The 19,885-nt window shown below is 44.1% G+C and overlaps 1 protein-coding gene across 13 annotated transcripts in view; it reads left to right on the forward strand.

The window, feature by feature from the left end:
• The window catches only part of TACC2 (transforming acidic coiled-coil containing protein 2), a 168,364-nt gene that overhangs the window by 124,362 nt on the left and 24,117 nt on the right, over window positions 1-19,885 (forward strand). For 11 of the 13 annotated variants that reach the window (XM_081005179.1, XM_081005173.1, XM_081005178.1 and 8 more), the window contains 6 exons: window positions 7,605-7,665; window positions 9,402-9,609; window positions 15,939-16,000; window positions 16,253-16,368; window positions 17,894-18,050; window positions 18,426-18,566. In XM_081005179.1, the coding sequence (XP_080861305.1) occupies window positions 7,605-7,665; window positions 9,402-9,609; window positions 15,939-16,000; window positions 16,253-16,368; window positions 17,894-18,050; window positions 18,426-18,566 (745 nt within the window). The remainder of the gene's footprint in view (window positions 1-7,604; window positions 7,666-9,401; window positions 9,610-15,938; window positions 16,001-16,252; window positions 16,369-17,893; window positions 18,051-18,425; window positions 18,567-19,885) is intronic. The other 2 variants (XM_081005180.1, XM_081005183.1) reach the window with 2 other exon arrangements.

A 19,885-nucleotide genomic window follows, 5' to 3' on the forward strand; every position in this document is an offset into this window, starting at 1 on the left:
AAACCATAACTGGGTTTGTGACCTCTCTCCGCCAAGCCGCCCGGTTCTGCAACTTCTCAGAGCTGGAGAACATGCTTCGTGACCGCCTCGTCGGTGGCCTGAAGGATGAGAAGCTGCAACGACGCCTCTACGCTAAGAAGGACCTAACGTTCCAGGTCGCTCTGGAGGAGGCCCTGGCAACAGAAGCTGCCGAGAGGTCGACCCAAGAGGCACGGCCGAGCCTGCCATCCCAACCGAGGGTCCACCATGAAGACCTCACCGACGACTCAGGATCCGACAGGGAGGAGGTGCACCGAGTACAGCAGCGCACTCAAGCAGCGCACAGACCACAGCTGCCTCGACGAGAAGGAGGGAACTGCGCAAGCTGCGGGGAGAGTCACGAGAGGAGGACCTGCCGTTTCCGCAACGCAGAGTGCAGGCAGTGCAGAAAATCGGGACACATCGCCCGGGTGTGTCGGGCTCGGCCCACCCGACACCAGGCATCAGATGACCAATCCAAGAGCCCCAGGTCCCGGGGCCCAACGCACCAAGGCAACTCGACGGAGCTCACGGACTTCCAGGTATACCAGTTGCCCCACCCCAACGTAGAGAAAATTTATGTAGAGGTACAGATAGAGGGGGCCCCATGCCGCATGGAGCTTGACATGGGTTCAACTCTATCCATAATCTCGGCAAGGACCTTAAGGAAACTGTGTCCCACTGGGGGTCCCAAACTCAGGCCGGCCCCATTCACCCTCCGGGACTTCCAGAAACGTAAGGTCCCCACAATGGGGGTGGGGACCTTCAGGGTGCAATACCGAGGGCGGACGCGGCAACTGGACTTGCTTGTGGTCAAGGGCCCCTACATTAGCTTACTGGGATTGGCATGGTTTGGACCACTGGGGCTAGCTGTCACCGGGGTGAACCACACTAGCTTACAAGTGGACGTGGACGCCATATGCAAGGAATTTCCAGGGGTTTTCGATGGGAAATTGGGACAGTATACGGGCCCCCCCATTGCGCTACAGCTTGACCCCGCAGTACGACCGGTCAGGCTCAAGGCCCGCCGGGTCCCGTTCGCCTTGAAACCCCGTATAGACGAGGAATTGGACCGACTCGTAGAGCAAGGAGTGCTGGAGCCGGTGCCTAATGCTCCCTGGGAAACCCCAATCGTCACACCCGTCAAGCCTAATGGTTCGGTCCGCATCTGCGCAGACTACAAATGTACCATAAACAAGGCCCTCACGGCCCACGCATACCCAGTGCCAGTGGTCAGCCATGTCCTTGCCACCCTGGCTGGGTCGAAAATTTTTGGCAAGCTGGACTTGGCCCAAGCATATCAACAGCTGCCAGTAGATGAGGCCACAGCAGAGGCACAGACGATTGTGACGCACAGAGGAGCGTTCAGGGTAAAGCGGCTGCAATTCGGTGTCAGCGTGGCACCAGGCATATTCCAGAATATAATGGACTCTCTCCTTAAAGGGATTCCTGGCGTCACCCCCTTCTTCGATGATGTGTTGATTGCCGGCCCCACACCAGAGGAGTTTGAGGACCGCCTCCGCACCGTTCTGCACCGTTTCCAGACGGCGGGTCTCAAGGTGAAGCGGGAAAAATGTCTACTAGGAGTGCCTCAGGTGGACTTTCTGGGATTTATGGTGGACGCAGAAGGGGTCCACCCGACTGGGGACAAGGTACGGGCCATTTGTGATGCCCCAGCGCCCAAGAGCAAGACTGAACTTCAGGCCTTCTTGGGACTATTGAACTTTTACCATTCCTTCCTTCCCCACAAGGCGGCGGTAGCGGAGCCCCTACACAGACTCCTGGACAAGCGGGCCCCTTGGGTGTGGGGCCAGCGCCAGGAGGCCGCATTCCAGGCAGTCAAGGACTTGCTTGTCTCAAACTCGGTCTTGGCACACTTCGACGAGAGGCTGCCGGTGGTGCTAGCATGCGACGCCTCACCCTATGGCATTGGAGCTGTCCTGGGGCACCAACTCCCGGATGGAAGAGAGGTACCGGTGGCGTACTTTTCCCAGACACTCAACACAACCGAGCGGAACTACTCGCAAATCGACAAGGAGGGTCTGGCAATCGTAAAGGGAGTAAAAAAATTCCATGATTTCTTGTACGGGCGGCCCTTCACCGTGGTGACTGACCACAAGCCGTTGCTTGGCTTGTTTGCCCCCGAAAAGCAGACCCCCCAAGTGCTGTCTCCTCGCGTCCTCAGGTGGTCAATTTTCCTTGCCAGCTACCAGTATGCACTGATTCACCGACCTGGGAAGGCGATGGGCCATGCGGACGCCCTCAGCAGGCTACCACTACCGGAAACAGGCCCTGACCCAGCACCTGCACAAGAGGTTATGAGCCTGGAGCTGCTTCCCGACCGCCCCATTCAGGCACAAGAAGTTGCACACCATTCCAAGAAAGATAGGGTCATCTCCCGGGTCCTGGACTGGGTGTGGAGGGGATGGCCCAGCAGCAGCCCCGGGCCAGAATTCGCCGGCTACACAACCCGCAAACATGAACTGTCGGCCCACAAGGGGTGCCTGTTATGGGGAAGCAGAGTCGTTGTTCCCCAGCCCCTCTGCAAAAGGGTCCTCACAGCCCTACACGAGACACATCCAGGGGTAGTAAGAATGAAGGCCCTTGCCAGGAGTTATGTGTGGTGGCCGGGGATCGATGGAGAGATAGAGGCCTGGGTCAAACACTGCCAGGCCTGCCAAGAATCCCGCCCAGATCCCCCAAGGGCCCCAGTCCAGTCCTGGGAGTCCGCCCGAGCACCATGGTCACGCCTGCATGTGGATTTCGCTGGCCCCTTTCAGGGGAAAACATTCTTCATAGTGGTGGACTCCTACACCAAATGGCTGGAAGTCGCACTGGTACCGTCCACTTCCACGTCCGCAGCCATCCGGGTACTACGCAGGCTGTTTGCAACCCACGGGCTCCCTGACACTCTCGTCTCAGACAACGGGACTGCATTTACGTCAGGAGAATTCCAAACCTTCACAGCGCAGAACGCCATCCGCCACATCCGTTCGGCGCCGTTCCACCCTGCCACCAATGGCCAAGCAGAACGCATGGTGCGGACCACCAAGGACACCCTTCGCCGCATGACGCAAGGGGACTGGGAGTACCGCCTTGCCACATTCCTTCTAGCACAGCACAGCACCCCCAGCTCAACGACTGGCCGGAGCCCCGCTGAACTACTAATGGGTCGGCGCCTTGCAATCAGATTGGACCGCCTTCACCCCGATAGAGCTCAGGATGAGGTAGTGGTGGGGGAAGGCAGGAACCCCCGGACCTTCGAGGCCCAGGACCCAGTGTACGCAAAGAATTTTGGGGCAGGCCCAGCATGGGTACCCGCCACAATCACCAGGGTCACTGGCCCCGTGTCGTACGAGGTGCTAACGGATGGGGGGCAATGCTGGCGCCGCCACTGCGACCAGATACGGCGACGATTCCCGGGAGAAAACCAGGAGGAGGACAGGTCAGAGGAGTCCCAAGGGAACAGCGGGGCAGTGAGGCCCATAGAGCAGGAGGGGCCAGCAGGAGAGGCAGAATCAGTAAATACAGAGAGGACCCGTGAGGCCGAAAGGACACCGGAACCAGAACCACGACTGAGCGAGCCGGTTGCACCAGACCAAACAGCCGCATCACAGCCAGCATCCTTGGAACACGAGCCAGAACCCGGAGCCCGGACCAGGGAACACCCCAGGCCACAACGCACACGTAGGCCGCCGGCATACCTTGAGGACTATGAATGCGACCTCCCGGGCAGGACTGGAACTTAGAGGGGAGGGGTGTTATGTACTGAGTTGAATAGGATCCAAACTGTAGCAGTCTGATTGGTCCTAGAACAATAGGATCCAAAAGGCAGCAGTCTGATTGGTCCTAGAACAATAGGATTCAGAATGCAGCAGTCTGATTGGTCCTAGAACAATGCAGCAGTATGATTGGTTGGCAGGAACCACCCAATCCTGCTCCAGATAGAAGTGAATCCACAACCTGATTGGCTTACAGTAGAATTCCAGAATTAGCCAATCATGTGCAGCCCATTGTGTAAATAATGTATATAAAGCAGATACTGTGAGGGGACATTGATTCATTCCTCCTCACCACTATGAGCTGAATAAAGAGCATGAAATCACTTTGCGACTCTGAGTATATTTCAAAAGGGTTAATCTATGTGTTTTAGTTAGTTTCACCAAGATTTGCCTCCTGCTAACAGCACTGAGGAGGATTTGCAGCCAAACAAAACCTTGCTTGATCACTCTGCAAAGTCATGTATGTTTGTGAATGAGAAGTTTGCAAGCTGTGTCTCACAAGAGATATTGAAGAATTCATTGCAATCTTTGTCCAGTTTAAACAGGAAAAATAAGACAGGAAGCTGTTAACTAAAATAGGTAAACCATCAATTTGCAAGTATGCCAGAACTGTAGCTAAATCAAGATAAAAGTATATGTGCATATCATATTTCACTGATTTTTGTCCATCATTCTTGAACACAGCAGTTTTAGTTATAACCAGCTGCCTTCCTTACAAGTAGCAAAGTGAAATATGCTCTATTTACATTTACTGTTAAAAGAAAAGAAAAGAAAAGTTAAGGGATCAACCAATTGCTGTTGAGGACATATTACATGTATCTTTCTATTTTAAATATTCAAACATTTTAAAGAGTTGATCCAGTGGCCTTTATCCAAAATTTAAAGCATCTAGGCTGATCTAGCTTCAAAAACAGTGCCCCATTTTAGATCTCAGTCTTAGGAAGCTGTTTGATGGCAGGGAAGCATCTCAGGGGACATATGTTTTGATGTGAGTGGTGTCAGCTTTCAAAATCATCTTGCTGAAAAGAGATGGCATTCAGGCTGACAAGTACTGAGGAGAGTAAAGCTGTATTTTCACACCTTTTGTCACACAAAAAATGCAGTAGTTGGTTTTGTGTGTGTGTGTTTTTAAGTTGAGCTGTCAAGATTTCAAATTCCACAGTAGCTAAGGCCTATGAAAATTTAGAACAGGGATGAGAACCTCTAGGTGTGGCAGGTTTCCACCAGCCTTAGGAAGCATGGCCATTGGTCAGCAATGATGAGAGGTGCCATCCTGCAACATCTAGAGGGCCTACAGATTCCCTATCTCTGATTCATAAGGACGTTTGTAGATGTGTGTTGTGTGTGTATATATTTTAAATGCAGGGTTAAGTAAATTCTCTTTTGTGTTTGTGTGCAACTTCCTGTTAATGGGTTCTTTTTTTAAAAGGGGAAATAGCCACAGGAAGTTGCAATCCTAAGTGGAGCAGCGGAGGAGGTGTATCTGCTTAATTCCCCACGCAATTTTTTCCCCAATTCAAAATTCTCATCCCAGCTTCCTTTCTTCCTGCAGGAGGAAAAGCATTTCTGATAATCTTGAGCGGAGGGGGGAAAACAGCCTATGGGCATCTCCCACACCCTCTGAATGCTCTGCTCAAAAGAAAGTTACAAGTGACTGCAACTGTCACCCTTTTGCAACTTTCTACAAGTATAGCTTGTCTATGTCAATGGCAACTAAGTACCACAATTTGTTTTCCCTGAAACCTTATCGGTGCCCTTTCTCATTTATGCATCCCGTGCAATTAAGCTAAGCCACCCAGAAGCTTGTGAAGGTAACCCACTGCTAGTGTTTGAAGTGGCAGGGATAGACATCAGCTTTGAAAAGTAGCTTTTATGGAAGAAGAAAGCATTTGGATTAGAGGGGAAAGACACATTCTCTCTAATTCTCTCCCCACCCCTGGATAAAGATGTTGGGCATAATCCAAGAACAGCAAGTCTCATTGATCAGATTTAAGCATTTTAACAGGGTGTTTTAGTTCACCTGATTTCAGCTATGACCTTGGAAGGCTGAACCTTTTCAGGTTTGCTACCAATGTTTTAGGACAAGGTGTGGGTTTCCTGAAGCAGAAACAACCCGTGGTGATTTTCCACAAATGCAATTAATGGAGTGTCTCCTTTGTGTCAGTCAGTTCCTTCTGTCTGTCTGTCTCTCTCTTTTGTCTTACTTGTCTTAGGATGGTTGAAGATGTGATGTCTGTATGTTCTCTGTTGTAAGTAATTTTAACCCTAAATGTGCTTGTTATGGACAGGAATGCCTCATTTCATTTCATTTCATTTCATTTCTGCTAATTTGGGTTGTGGGTTTCATTCGTTATCGCTGGGCATCATAGCTTCAGAATCAAGTAAACTGTTTTAAACTGTTTTACCAATTTACACCACATTTGTTACATGAAAGGGAAGCTGCATGTTTGTGGATAAGCTTGAACAAAACAATTATTCCTGTTAAATAAACTCATGATGCACCCCCCCCCCCAGTTTCATGTTTCCAGTTTAATTATTAAAATTTTTATTTGTGTAGTTAAAAGTCCGCAAATGGCATGTCACAGCTTTGCAAATCAGGCAGGGGGTTGGATTCTGCCAGTTATCCACCACAATGACTTGCCTTGATCCATGGAGCCATGGCAAATCACACTTTTTGCATTTGTTGCACATTCACACTTTTTAAAGATGAAGAACAATGGGTGGGGGTTTTTATGTTTTGTTTTTGCTTTCTGTGACAGTGAAGAGGTGTAGTAAATATGTTTTTATAAGTAATGCACTGCTATTCAGTGTGTGTCATGTACAACCAGGTAAGCTCTTGGCTTGCCACTAAGTGGGACATAGCTGAGTTTTGCTCAGCCAGTGATGTATGTATGACCATTCTATAGTACCTGGTTAATTTCCCTTCTTTTCTCTTCCTGCTACAAAAGCTGGCCCTAAAACCTGAATCTTAAGCACTGTCTTCACTTGAAAGATTAGGCTCTGTCTAGGACTATCCTCTTCATAAGCTTCTGTGTGTAGTGTCTGCTGAGGGAAGATGAGTAAGGTGACACAGTTAGTTGTTTTAGGCTGGAACAACATGTTATTCCAGCAGGTAAATTAGATATATATATTTATTATAGGCCATGTTTTTAGTGAAGGAAAACATTGCCAGCTATAAAAAGGGATTCATAAATAAATATCCGTGACAGCCAGGGTTGGAGAGTTGATATTTGATATAGACTTGATATTTTCTCATCTTTGTCACGACCAAATTGCATGCCCTTCAGTATTTCACAACCTCAGTTTCCTCATCTGTTAAGTGGGAATAAAAGTGAACTCTGGCCAGATTGATTTAGGGACAAAACTAAGGAAGACAGAGAATGGGTGATAGATAGTTTTGTTTTGTTTGTTTTTTAAGAAAAGAACTAGTTGTATGTTTGCTAGCACAGGATGCTGATGCAAATTAATCCATTGCTGTTTGATCAAATTCTAAGTGTTGGCCCAGGTTTTGCAGAATTGCTCTGTTGGAAAATCACAAATTCTTACTGCTGTAATTGAAGGCTCCTGTTTCCATTATTTCAACATTTTATGAAGCAATGTTTGGCTCAGAATGCTGTGGACTAATCCAAAAGTGCATGACACAAAAGTGAGGGTCATGGCATGCTCCTCCTTGATGCTTGAATGCTTAAGCTTTCTGCAGCAGGAAAGTTTTACATGGTGGTATTTTCTTTAACTCTGCACTGTTCTTAAACACTCTTGGTTTTCCACAGCTCACCATACTCAAAATTTCCATTTTCTTTCCAGTGATACTTTTAGGGTGAAAAAGTCACCAAAACGATCTCCACTGTCTGATGCACCTTCACAGGTAAAGAGAACTGACAAGCTTTTTTATTTAAATGATTTTTTGTTGACACTGGTCCAGTGCAAATTCCTGATAACTGTCTGGCAACCAATTCTCTTTTGGGGACTAATTCAGTAGGGAAAGTAAACCAGCATCTTCAAGTAAAATCACAGACCTAATATAATTTTTGATAACAAAATAGAAATACACATTTTTCTATTGAAACAGTTAGCAGTCAAAACCTGTAATCCAAGCTTTTGAACACTTCAAGCATAGGTATTCAAAGCAAAAATGAAAAACAAATGAAAGAGATTCTGGTACAGTTGATTTTACTCTGATAAACTTGAAAAAAAGACATTTAAAATCTTGTAAACATGAATGCACTTAAGGGGAAGAAATGCAAATGATTTGCAGATTAGCTTGCTTAATGGCATAGCAAGGCTGAACATCCCCAGAGACCAAATTAATATATACGTGTATGTGTGTGTGTGTGTGTGTGTATATATATATATAAAATAGAAAAACAGTTTAAAAGAAAAGCAAATGCAGAGGAGCTAGATTGCAAGGCATCTTTCCATATTTGGTACCATAATGCCAAAAGACACCTGATGCCATAAAGAGTGGGGAATCCCAAGCAGACTAGATCATTTGGAAATGTCATCAATTAAATGGAAATGGTGTTTGACAGAGAGACAGATTTCCAAAGTTCTTCAGTGCCCCAATAGCGATTGCATATTGCTCTAGTTCTTCTGTTGCTGAGCCCTTGGTCATGATTCACACAGTCAGCTGATGGACTTGTCACGATTTGTAACAAAATCGGTTTCATAAAGCAGGTATTGCAGTGCCACCACAAACTGTGAGAATGTTCTGTGGCATAGCAAAATTTCCTTATTGGGGGCAGCATCAACCCTGTTCTTTTACAAGGGGACTACCACACTTCTGTGTACAGAGTGGTCTAAAACAATAGATTTTTTTAAAAAGTAAGTTTGTGTAGAATTGAATTCTTCACTAGATAACACAGTTGAACTAATCGCAAAAACAAATGATGCCCCACTTCATCTCACCTGTCATTTATCCTAGCATTGATTGAAGCAATGATTCTCAGATATCTGTAAGAGAACAAGGTCCATTCATATTTGTTGCCTGGAGTGGCCCTAGCATTAGACAAGGTGAGACAACTGTCTCAGGCAGCATATGGTAGTGGCAATAGTGTACCTCCCTCCTGCTGTTCCTCCTAAGGCCCCCTGGCCTGTGTTTGAGGACAGAGCTGTATATGTTGTACAGCATGTTCTTGCTTCTCTAAATTAGCCTGCTGTGTCCGGTACTAATGGAGGACACTCTTCCATCAGCTGTGTTGAATTAGGATTCAACTTCTACTCCATTTGGCTTCTGTATATGGAACAAGGAGGTGACACCATCTTGTCCTTCAGGCAGCAAAATATCTTGAGCTGGCTCTGTCTATACTACAGTGTCTTAAGGGCTGAAATCCTAGGCCAGTGATGGCCAAACTTGGCCCTCCAGCTGTTTTGGGATTACAATTCCCATCATCCCTGACCACTGGTCCTGTTAGCTAGGGATGATGGGAGTTGTGGTCCCAAAACAGCTGGAGGGCCAAGTTTGGCCATCACTCTCCTAAGCTCTATGAAGCTTGAATAAGTAGTTAAAAAGAAAGTAAAAGGAAGCCAGATACAAGAGGAGAGACAATTGTTTCTTTCTTTACAGCACAATAGTTATTTAACATTTCTTCCCCCTACTCTCAGGAGTCTATGCCACTGCCTACAACCGAAACACCCTCTGTTGTATCCACTGTGGTTCATGCAACAGATGAAGAGAAACTGGCCTCTTCAGTGGGCAACCAGAAATGGACTTGCATGACAGTGGATCTAGATTCTGACAAGCAGGATTATCCCCAGCCATCGGATCTGTCGACTTTTGTAAATGAAACCAAGTTCAGCTCTCCTACAGAAGGTAAGCTGGCAGAAAGAGGTGGAATCAATTTCCCCTCCTTAAGATGGGAAAAACAAACAGATGTGGAGAGCGATGAAGGAAGCAAATGTGCCTTTTAATTACCTTTGCTCAAGTGCAGGTTGAATGATCCCATTTAATGTTGTCTTCCAGCATATCTAGCTTAATTCACTGCCTCGCTTCTATTTAAGTGCTTTGTTTGCCTGATATGGTTTCCTCATAGGGATGTTTGGAGGTGATCCAGAAAACTCCTGCCGTCAGTAACAAACTGTAATTAGCTTTGGTAGTGATTGTATGAAATTTTTTATTTCTAGGCAGTTTCCTGCACCATTGTTGGAGCTCCCACATTCACATTTTGCTTTTTATATTACTGCTCCATTAATTGGCCCGGCTCTTGGGATTTTTTTAGCTACTGCTTGTAAGCATCAGTCGTCGGACATATATTATTAAAAATGTGTTTGGAAGATAGTACAAGAGGGAGAAAAGATTTAACAGCGCCCGTTCCCTGGTGCACTATGTAAGCTTGGGTGTATTAGGGTTAACCATGCAGCATTTCATGTGCAGAGTACTGCCATAAGATTATGATGAAAGTGTAGGTAGCATTTAAGCATTGTGGAAGCCCTGATAGTCTTTAACCAGATATACACAGTGCATTTAACCCAATTAGCTCATAATTAAGAGGGACATATAAATTTGTGCTTAACTTACTTAACATGAATCTTTGTGTTGTGATCACTGGGACAATAAACACAGCTCGTGTTTTGCAGTTCTCTTTACTCATAACTTTATGCTTCTCAAAATATTAGTGTCAGTTACTGGTTCTCTGTGTGTCTGCATGATCCCTGTCTTATGAAATACACACTGAACAGTTTGACAAAATGGGGTTGTTGTTTTTTGCTGCATAATAATGGGTATAGTATTGGAGGGGGTGGGTTGCCTCTGCCCTGTAAAACAACGTAACATTGACTGAGTTAAGGGACCATTCACATAGATAAACATAGACATATATCTGCAGATCAGGCTTTTCCAACCTGGTGCCCTCCCAGATGCTTTCAACTGAAATTCCCATCAGCCCCAGCCATGTGGAGGGCACCAGGTGGACAAAGGCTGCTGTAGGTAGTATTTTGAGAAACTCAGCTGCCTTTTCTATGAATAGGGCAGGTTTTGTTTCTTTACAGTTCAGTGTGTTTAGCTACAATTCAATGTGTTTTGGTTTTGTTTCTTACATTTCTACCACAGTCTTTGGCTCTGAAGGGTCCCCAGAGCAGCCCATGAAAGTATAATAGAAGAATAAAACTAACTAAGGTCATTTTATAACTCTAGACGAAAACAGTATTAAGAAATTATTTTAACAACAGCCTTGAAAGTATCTCTTCCACACAGCCAAAATACCTTCTGGAAGAAAACCAGTTTTAATTAATTTTTGAAAGGCCTAATCCTGATCAGCTGCCTTAGTAATTGGTCCTGCAAGGAGTTTGCCACCATTAAGAAGGCCCTGCTCTTTTGTCAGATTTCTTAATCCCAATAACATACACACCCACCCTGAGAGCCCTCAGGACCCCATAGTGGTACCTTAATTTCAGATTTTGCCTGGTGGCTCCTCAACTCCAGTGAGTGGAAAGGACCCTTGTCATCACAGAGTCACTTTTGTAATATGCAGCACTTGTACATTCCCTCTGATATATCGGGCTTGCAACTGAGGCTGTAACCTCAGGCTTCCTCCAGTCCCTGTTTGTCTCACCCAGCTGTTCCCTTCACAGCTGCCGTACTCTGCTTCCCTAGGTCTTGCTCTCTCAAGGAAAGTCAGTGTGATATAGTGGCTTGTGTGTCAGACCAGGATCAGGGAGACAGAGTCAAATCCCCACTCAGCTGTGAAGCTCTCTAGGTCACCTTGGTCCAGTCACTTCCCAGAGCTGTTATGGGGCATTATATGGTTATGGGGAAAGAGAACCACGTACCACCTTGAGCTCCTTGAAAGAAAGGAAGGATGTAACTGTGATGAATAAAATGAGTGTAGGCTGAGGTGCTTATACTCAAGTTGTAATTTAAAATATTGTTAGAATAAGAAAAGAAAGACAGAATGCAAGTTCTTCCTTAAAGAAAAACAGATTATTATAATCATAATTAGAATGATTTAACACAAGATTTGAACTCAAAACAGACTGACACCCAGAGTGACTCTACATACTAATTTTCCTGCCTCTTGTGTCTACAGGGTAACATGTGGCCCAGATTACCTGTTAATTACAGCAAATAATGATTCCTCTGTTGGGATCATTTAAATATAATCACACTTTCCTTCTGGACTCCTCTTCATGCTACAGTGAGAGTTTTCAGAGTAATTAAAGGATTCTTTCTGCGACTATCATTTGCACCACCTGTGATTTTTCTTTGAATATCTTTCTGATATCAAAGGCTACCTTCAATAGGCACTTGTCATGAACTGAGTATGACACTTGTCACCTTGTTTGTTTATTTGCTAATCCACTAGAATTCTTCTTATCTGGCTACTCAGGATAATTAAGCATTTGAATCTTCTGCGAATCCCAAGCCATTTCTACAATAGGGTGCACCATTATTATTTTTTCAGAAGTGGAATTGCCAAATTGATTCTGGAATCGAGTAAGATGAAATACTCATCAAACCCAGAAGAGATGATTTATGCATCTACTGTGAGATAGCGCAAGGACTGAAACTGATGTAATAATAGTATATACCCAAAGAGGGCGTGAAAGCTGTGTCTTCCAGATAACAAGATGTCAGAGGCAATTAGAAGAGGTCCTCAAAAGACTGCTGTTAAAGAAAAGAAAAGGAATAGTCTTAAGCAAGCCTGCAGCTTATTTCAGAACTGATTTGACTTTTTTAGGCTTGATCTTAAAGTTGCTTTTGAAATAATATCTGCTTTCATTTTTAATTTTTAACATTGTTTTATATGTTAAAATCCCTGTACATTTGGATACACACACACACACACACACACCACAAACCATGATAGCTTTGCCAGCTATCTGGATTTTATTATTAGATCAAGTGTGAATTTCTCCATGAGAGATAAAATCCATGTCGAATCTTTCAAGCTTTAACCACTGCCATTTCGGCATTTAACATTTCAGGAAATGTTTCATCTGTCGTGCATTGAGCGTATGGAGCTGACATATTTTCTCACGTCAAAATATCATAATTAGCACATTTATATGAGATTATGGAAGGGAAGGCCTTTAATTAACAGAAACGTCTTGGTGATCGAATGTGTGGAAGTTTCAGACAAAGGATGTGATCCAGAGCCCCGAATGCAATGGCTTCTTGTTCCCTTCTGCAAAGGGAAATTGCACCACAAAGCAGGATTCTCCCCCTCGCACAAGGAGTGCTCTGCTGCTCACAAATGAGAACAGGAAACCTGTGGTGTCTATGGAATGCCACATATGAATCAGTACTGCTAGACTGTGGTCAAAATCTTCATTGGTGCTTTTAATGTAGCTGATGTTTTGTTGCTGGTCATTGATACACATTGGGGGAAGGGAATGAATCCTGGTCATTTTAAGTTGGACAGATCTGTCAGGGACTTTCATTTCACATCTGGTTTATGTATGTGAACCTTTAAAAGGCAGAAACCTAAGAATGGTCAGGGCAAATTAGGGGTTGGAATGATAGGAGCGTGCAATTAATTGTGCCATGTGTGATTTTCTGTAACTCGAGTACAGAACTGAAGCATCCTCCATGAGGCAACACAAGCAATTTACCAAATGTTTCTAGGGAAAGCATGAAACAGTACAGCATCTGGATTTCCCAAACATGTGTTTCAAAGTGACAAATAGTGTCATGAATGGTGACGAAAGTATTCGGAAATGAATACAGTAATAATAAATTTGGTCTGCTGATGGATGCCAGCCATAATTCTGTGTATCTGCAGTTTAAAGGTGTCTTCCTGCCATAAATATGACCCCCCTGTAGATCCAGTATGGAACTGATTCTGTAATGCAAGGAACTCCATAGTGTTTAGAGAGTGATATGCTGGACTCTGTTCGCTTTCAGGAGAATATGCAAGCTTACTTTTTGCAATGGAGACCACAGTTCAAACCTCACTGCTGCTCTAAACTTAAAACAAGTCATTCCCATTGATTTCAGGGAAATGTGCTTCCAAACAATGGCTGGAAACTGTTGAGGCCCATTATTTACTTATAAGGGCTTACCGTATATACAATGGGACTTCCTCTCCCAGGTTTTAGCTGCTTGTTTTAGAATTAGGCTGTGGAATTCAAAGTGGGATGGAGCAAGACAGTCTCTGCTGAACAGCTGAAAAGTCGTAGGGTGATGGTGTGGTTTCAGGTTTTTCAGCACCAGAGCCATAGGAGAAATGGTTAGCTCTTCACCTTTGCAATCCGTCATCTCCCATGTATCAGCTTTGCCTTCACTGTGGCAAACAAGCATCTAGAAACTGTACTTGAGGGGCAAGAAGCTGGGCATTGTAGAGAGGAAATGGCGGACAAGGTAATGTTTAAGAACCCTTCCCATGCTTGTCCTCACCCCATTGCCTTGAAGTTTGTTTGGCAGTAGCTGGGCTTCCTAGATCCATGTTTACCACCAAACATGACTACCCTCTTCAGGCATTCTTAATATGGCTGAAATGAACATGTGGAGGAAGATGGCTTTCGAAGCAGAGCTAGTGCCCTCCTCCATGTTCTTTCCTCCTCTTTTAATCATGCCCCATGATGAACATCTGAACAGGGCTCATTTTCATCCAGATTTGAGTCCTGCTGCCAAACATGTAATTTTGCTCACACACTCCTTGTGCTTTCAGCTCTCCCACTGTGTACTTCATCCTTAACATTGTGCCCTTTTAAGTGTTTAATTGAAGTTCCTAATAGCACTGGTAGTTCTCCAGTGGGCAGAATGTAGATCAAGATCTACTGTTAGGTAGATCTGTGTGATTTTTGTGGTAGTTCAGTGAGGATTCTGACTCCTGTTTGCAAACACAAGAATACTTTTTTACCCCTCTTCTAAATTTCTGAGACGAAGAAAACTTTGAGATAGGAGAAAACTAGGAGTGGATTTTTGTGTGGCAGGACTGTTAGCTGGACTGAGAGGCTCCTGTGAGGCACACTGTTTCCAAGAATGGTTCACCTGGTGATGGCAGTGCAGCAACAATAACCTCCCAGCAGCAGTGTCTCTGCCACTTACTGGAAGGAGAACGGTTGAGGCAGCAGTGAGATTAGGGTTGTGTGGGTCAACGGCAAAGCCAGACCAGTGTGTCCACACAGCCCTGACCCTGCTACTGCTACCCCCTCCCCTTCTTGGTAACCAGAATATGATGTTGTCTGGGGCAGTTGCTGCAGCTCTGACCCATCAGGCAAGTAATTCCTGACTGTTTTGGAGCTCCTGTTTTGCACCTTGTTCTAGTTGGTGGACTTCGGTTGTCTGAGAAGTAGCTCTCACAACTATGAAGTCCATCTGCCACTGTTCTAAGGTGTTCCTGCTTCCAAAGATATATGCTTGAGAACAAAATATATGTACAATCTATCTTAATTGGCACGTCCTCATTTAAATGACGGTCATAGTGAAATATAAAGAAGTTGTGGTTGGTACATATTGTTAAGTAACAAGTGGCTCTAAGCCTGGCACAATCACTCTGCTTCCATGCATCAGTCAGATATTTCCTTCCCACACCTCTCCTCCCACTGCTGAATATGTGGGTCTTATGGCATGCCATATATTGGATTTGATATATTGCACCTATTAAAAACATTGCTTTGAAAGGACATGAAAGCCCATGCCTTACATAATAATTAAGGGCAGCCAGGCTGTTCTGTGGTCCTTTGCCATGTTAGAGTGTTCACAGCCTATCACTTCAGTCATTTTCATGTCAAGAGAGAAATAATAATGGGACCACAATTCCTAGATAAAAGCCCCATAGTTTATAGAAGTGACATAATTTGAATGCATCAGCTTGTGAATATGATTTTCCATTTGAGCGTACAGAACAGAAAGTTCAATCAAGTATACATCATTGTTAATTTAAGAGAAGGGAAGAGCACTCTGGGCAAATAAAATCTAAGTGTTTGACCATTTCAGAGAAGAAGAAAGCAGGGGACGAAGACAAGATATCTAACATTAGGACCTACACGATGAACGGCTTGGATAATCCTTGTTTGTGCCATTGGGCTCTGATTGATATGCAGGCAGAGATCAATACTCAGCATGTTTTGAGTTGTATCTGCCAATTTTGATTTTTGTGCTCATTAGGAAAGCATCAGCTGGCAAGCCTCTAGGCTTTTGTTGTTGTCTCAAAGAGTACTTCCACCACCATAACAAGCACACTTTTTGATTTATTGCAGATCTGGAGTATGGCAATTCCTATGAAATAGAATATATGGAGAAGATTGGTTCCTCCATACCTGTAAGTTTCCACTTGTGGATTTCTTATTTGAGCTCCTAGATGAACACAGTCACCCCAGTCTCATGGATCATGTAAATTCAAGGAAACTGAACAACTTGAGCTTTATTTCTTAATTATTTTGAGGCACCACTGAAAATTGGGAGAGAAATTTTAGCACTTCATCACTTTTCATTTGGGGTATGGAGGTGGCTGAAAGCTTCGGTTTATAGAAGATGCACTGTAATTTTTTCCCCTCTCTCTTCTTTCTGACAGCAGGATGATGACGCTCAGACAAAGCAATCTTTGTACCTTATGTTTGATGCACAGCAGGAGAGTCCAGTCAAGTCTCCTCCAGTCCGATTATCAGACTCTACAACTCCTTGTTCTGGGTACTTTACTGCATTATCAAAAAGAATAATTACTTGTAGTAATCATCACAACTAGAACTAGGCCTTCTTATGGACATGATGGTGCACACAGCAGCCAATGAAGCTGAATATTGGAAGATTTGGGGCAGATTAAAGAAAGTTCTACTTCTTATAGTGTATAGTGAAACTATGGAACTTGATCCCACAAGATGCAGTCATGGCCATCAGCTTGGATGGCTTTTCAGTGGTTCTCAACCTGTGGGTCCCCAGATGTTGTTGGACTACAACTCCCACCATCCCTGAGCACTGGCCTTGCTAGCTAGGAGTGATGGGAGTAGTAGTTCAACAACATCTGGGGACCCACAGGTTGAGAAAGGCTGGATTAGATGAATTAATAGAGGATAATGTTATAAAAGGCTACTAGCAATGATTCTCTACCTTGTTGTTGTTGTTGTAATAGTAGTAGTAGTAGTAGTAATAATAATAATAAGTTGTAGTAGCAGTAGCAGCAGCAGCAGCAGTAGTAATAGTTATAGCCTGACCATCTGACTGGGTTGTCCCAGCCACCAAACAAAAGTTAAAACACAGTATTAAAACAAGAATAGCATAAGATCCTAAAATGCTCATCCATGTTACATATAAAAGGGCAGATCCATCTCAACCCCCCCCCCACTAAAAATATGAGTAGATTTGACTATGTCTTCTATATTATTGTTTTCTGGATTCTTTTCACCTGCCCCAGTGCCAGCTATGATGAAAGGCAGGATATAATTTATTTATAAAGAAATAAATATAGTTCTGTGCCAGTGTTACAGTTCCCCATATATTTGCTGGGGTCATATTCCTGACCTGTGTGGTTCCCTAGTCATCCATCAGTGTCATGTGGAACCAGACCATGTAGCAGAGACAACCACCCTACGCAAGTAATTGATTCATTGTATGTGATGTTTACTATTATTAATAAGAATTAATAATAATTATTAATAAGAGCTTTTGGATTAGAATGTGATTTAATGCATAATAATAATAATAATAATAATAATAATAATTTATTATTTATACCCCGCCCATCTGGCTGAGTTTCCCCAGCAACTCTGGGCGGCTCCCAATCGAGTGTTAAAAACAATACAGCATTAAATATTAAAAACTTCCCTAACAGGGCTGCCTTCAGATGTCTTTTAAAGATAAGATAGCTGCTTATTTCCTTCACATCTGAAGGGAGGGCGTTCCACAGGGCAGGTGCCACTACCGAGAAGGCCCTCTGCCTTGTTCCCTGTAACCTCACTTCTCGCAATGAGGGAGCCGCCAGAAGGCCCTCGGTGCTGGATCTCAGTGTCCGGGCTGAACGATGGGGATGGAGACGCTCCTTCAGGTATACAGGACCGAGGCTGTTTAGGGCTTTAAAGGTCAGGACCAACACTTTGAATTGCGCTTGGAAACGTACTGGGAGCCAAAAGTATAGGCTGTGAGGGAGGCATAACTCTCCATCGCTCTATGTATCGGTTTTGCTAGCAAACTGAAAGCATGGTTCTTTATTGTATCTCAGGTCAAGCTTGGAAGAAACTGAAGCCCAGTTGTCACCTGGAGTGAAATTACAACATCCAGCTTCACGATCACTGGCTGCGAGCCAAGAGACATCAATACAGCCACCTGACAAATCAAAAACAAAAGAACTGGAGCCCACTTCAAACAACATTGACATAGTAAGTTGGTTGATTGTATGCCCTCTATATTGGGCAAAGTAGCTTGAGTGCAGATCCAAGTATGCCATCGCTTTTAAAATATAACACAAGTTTAAAGGGTTTAATTGCTTAAGATATATTAACTTTTATTGTTTCTCTCTCTGCAAGAACTCACAGCAAATGTTCAGCTTTTTGTTATATATTCTTTCTCACTCTCGCTCTCTTTTGGGGGCAAATGCCGGCACATGTAATATGGTGGAAGGAATGCATTGTTTACTACAGATTTTGTTGGTACTTCCCTAGGGATTAAGCATATATGAAGGCTGGTGCATGACTTTAACCGTGAGTGGTTCTGCCAGTTTTTGTTACTTGTTCTGTATCCTGCTTGCTCTTCAGACCACACCCGAGGACCCCTTTGTCTCTGCTGATGCCCTTCTCAGTAGGATATCTCATCCACCTTCAGTGTGTGATCAGCTTCAATATCTAGAGCCTGACTTAGCAGAAAAGAACCCCCCAATATTTGCTCAGAAACTTCAGGTTTGTAATGGAAGTCTGTCAGTGTTCCTTCAGTGTTTGTAAATGCCAGTAAAGGGCTAATGCCCCTGTCTGAAAAGGGACGTGCAGCATAAACCTTCTGCAAGCCTACGAGGAGAAGTTGTGCTATGCTAGTATTTTTGTTGTTGATACTATTTTAACCATTCATGTGAGGGGTGGGCAAAAAGAAAATGAAAGTCCGCACGAGAAATTTGGTGACATGTTGGTGTGGGTGAAATGGCATGCAGGGGTTTGGCTCCTACTTTAAAATCATTATCAGGTGTTTGAATGGTGTATACTATTACTTTTAACTATTTCCCCCCCTGTAGCTTTGTGCCAGGTTCACAGTTGTCTTCTCAATCTTCCAGCATCTTATACTTCCTGTTTAGATGGCATTACATCAGGACAATTTTCAGGGGTTTCTCCACAAAGTGTGACTGACCAGAAGACTGTTTGCAGAACAATGAAGCATTCCGCTGGATATTATTATTATTATTATTATTATTATTATTATTATTATTTTAATTAGAGAGCAGTGGAAGATTATTATTATTATTAATAGTAATAATAAATGATGCGTCTAACTTAAAAAAAAGAAAAGAAATCAGTCCTCCAGAACACTTCAGTGCTCTGCAGGCAGCATCCTGGTCAGCCACACTTTATTTAAAGTCCCCTGGAGGTAATCCTGATGTAGCATTGTCTGAACAGGCATTCCAAGAAGTCAGGAGACTGATAAACTACCTAAGAATCCTGCGCAAAGCTACTGTACAATAAAAATATGATTAGGTGTGAGAATTTACAATATTCAGCAACCTCATGATGATTTTAATGTTAAGATCCAGAAGCAAATCCTCACACGCCCTTCAAGTTTCATTAAAGTTATCACACATACACAAGTGGCAGGGAGAAAAAAAACAGTTTTGCAGGAGGCAAATGGTTTCACAAAGTGGTGTTGAGGATTCAGTTGTCCGAAACTGACTTTGAACCAGTCATGTCCTTGATAATAAAAATAATATCCTCCAGACCAATTTACAGTCTATAACACACCCACACACCCCTCTTTTAGAGCCCAGTGCGTGAACTGGGTATACAGTCGTACCTTGGTTGTCGAACTCCGACTCCCGGAACCGTTTGAAAACCAAGGCGTGGCTTCCGATTGGCTGCAGGAACTTCCTGCACTCAAATCAGAAGTTGTGTCGGACGTTCAGCTTCCAAATAATGTTTGAAAACTGGAACACTCACTTCCGGGTTTTCGGTGTTTGGGAGGCAAAACATACGTGTATCAAGGCATTCGAAAACCAAGGTACAACTGTATGCATGTA

The sequence above is a fragment of the Podarcis pityusensis genome, assembly GCF_964106645.2.
Source record: "Podarcis pityusensis genome assembly, chromosome: 5".
NCBI lineage: Eukaryota > Metazoa > Chordata > Lepidosauria > Squamata > Lacertidae > Podarcis > Podarcis pityusensis.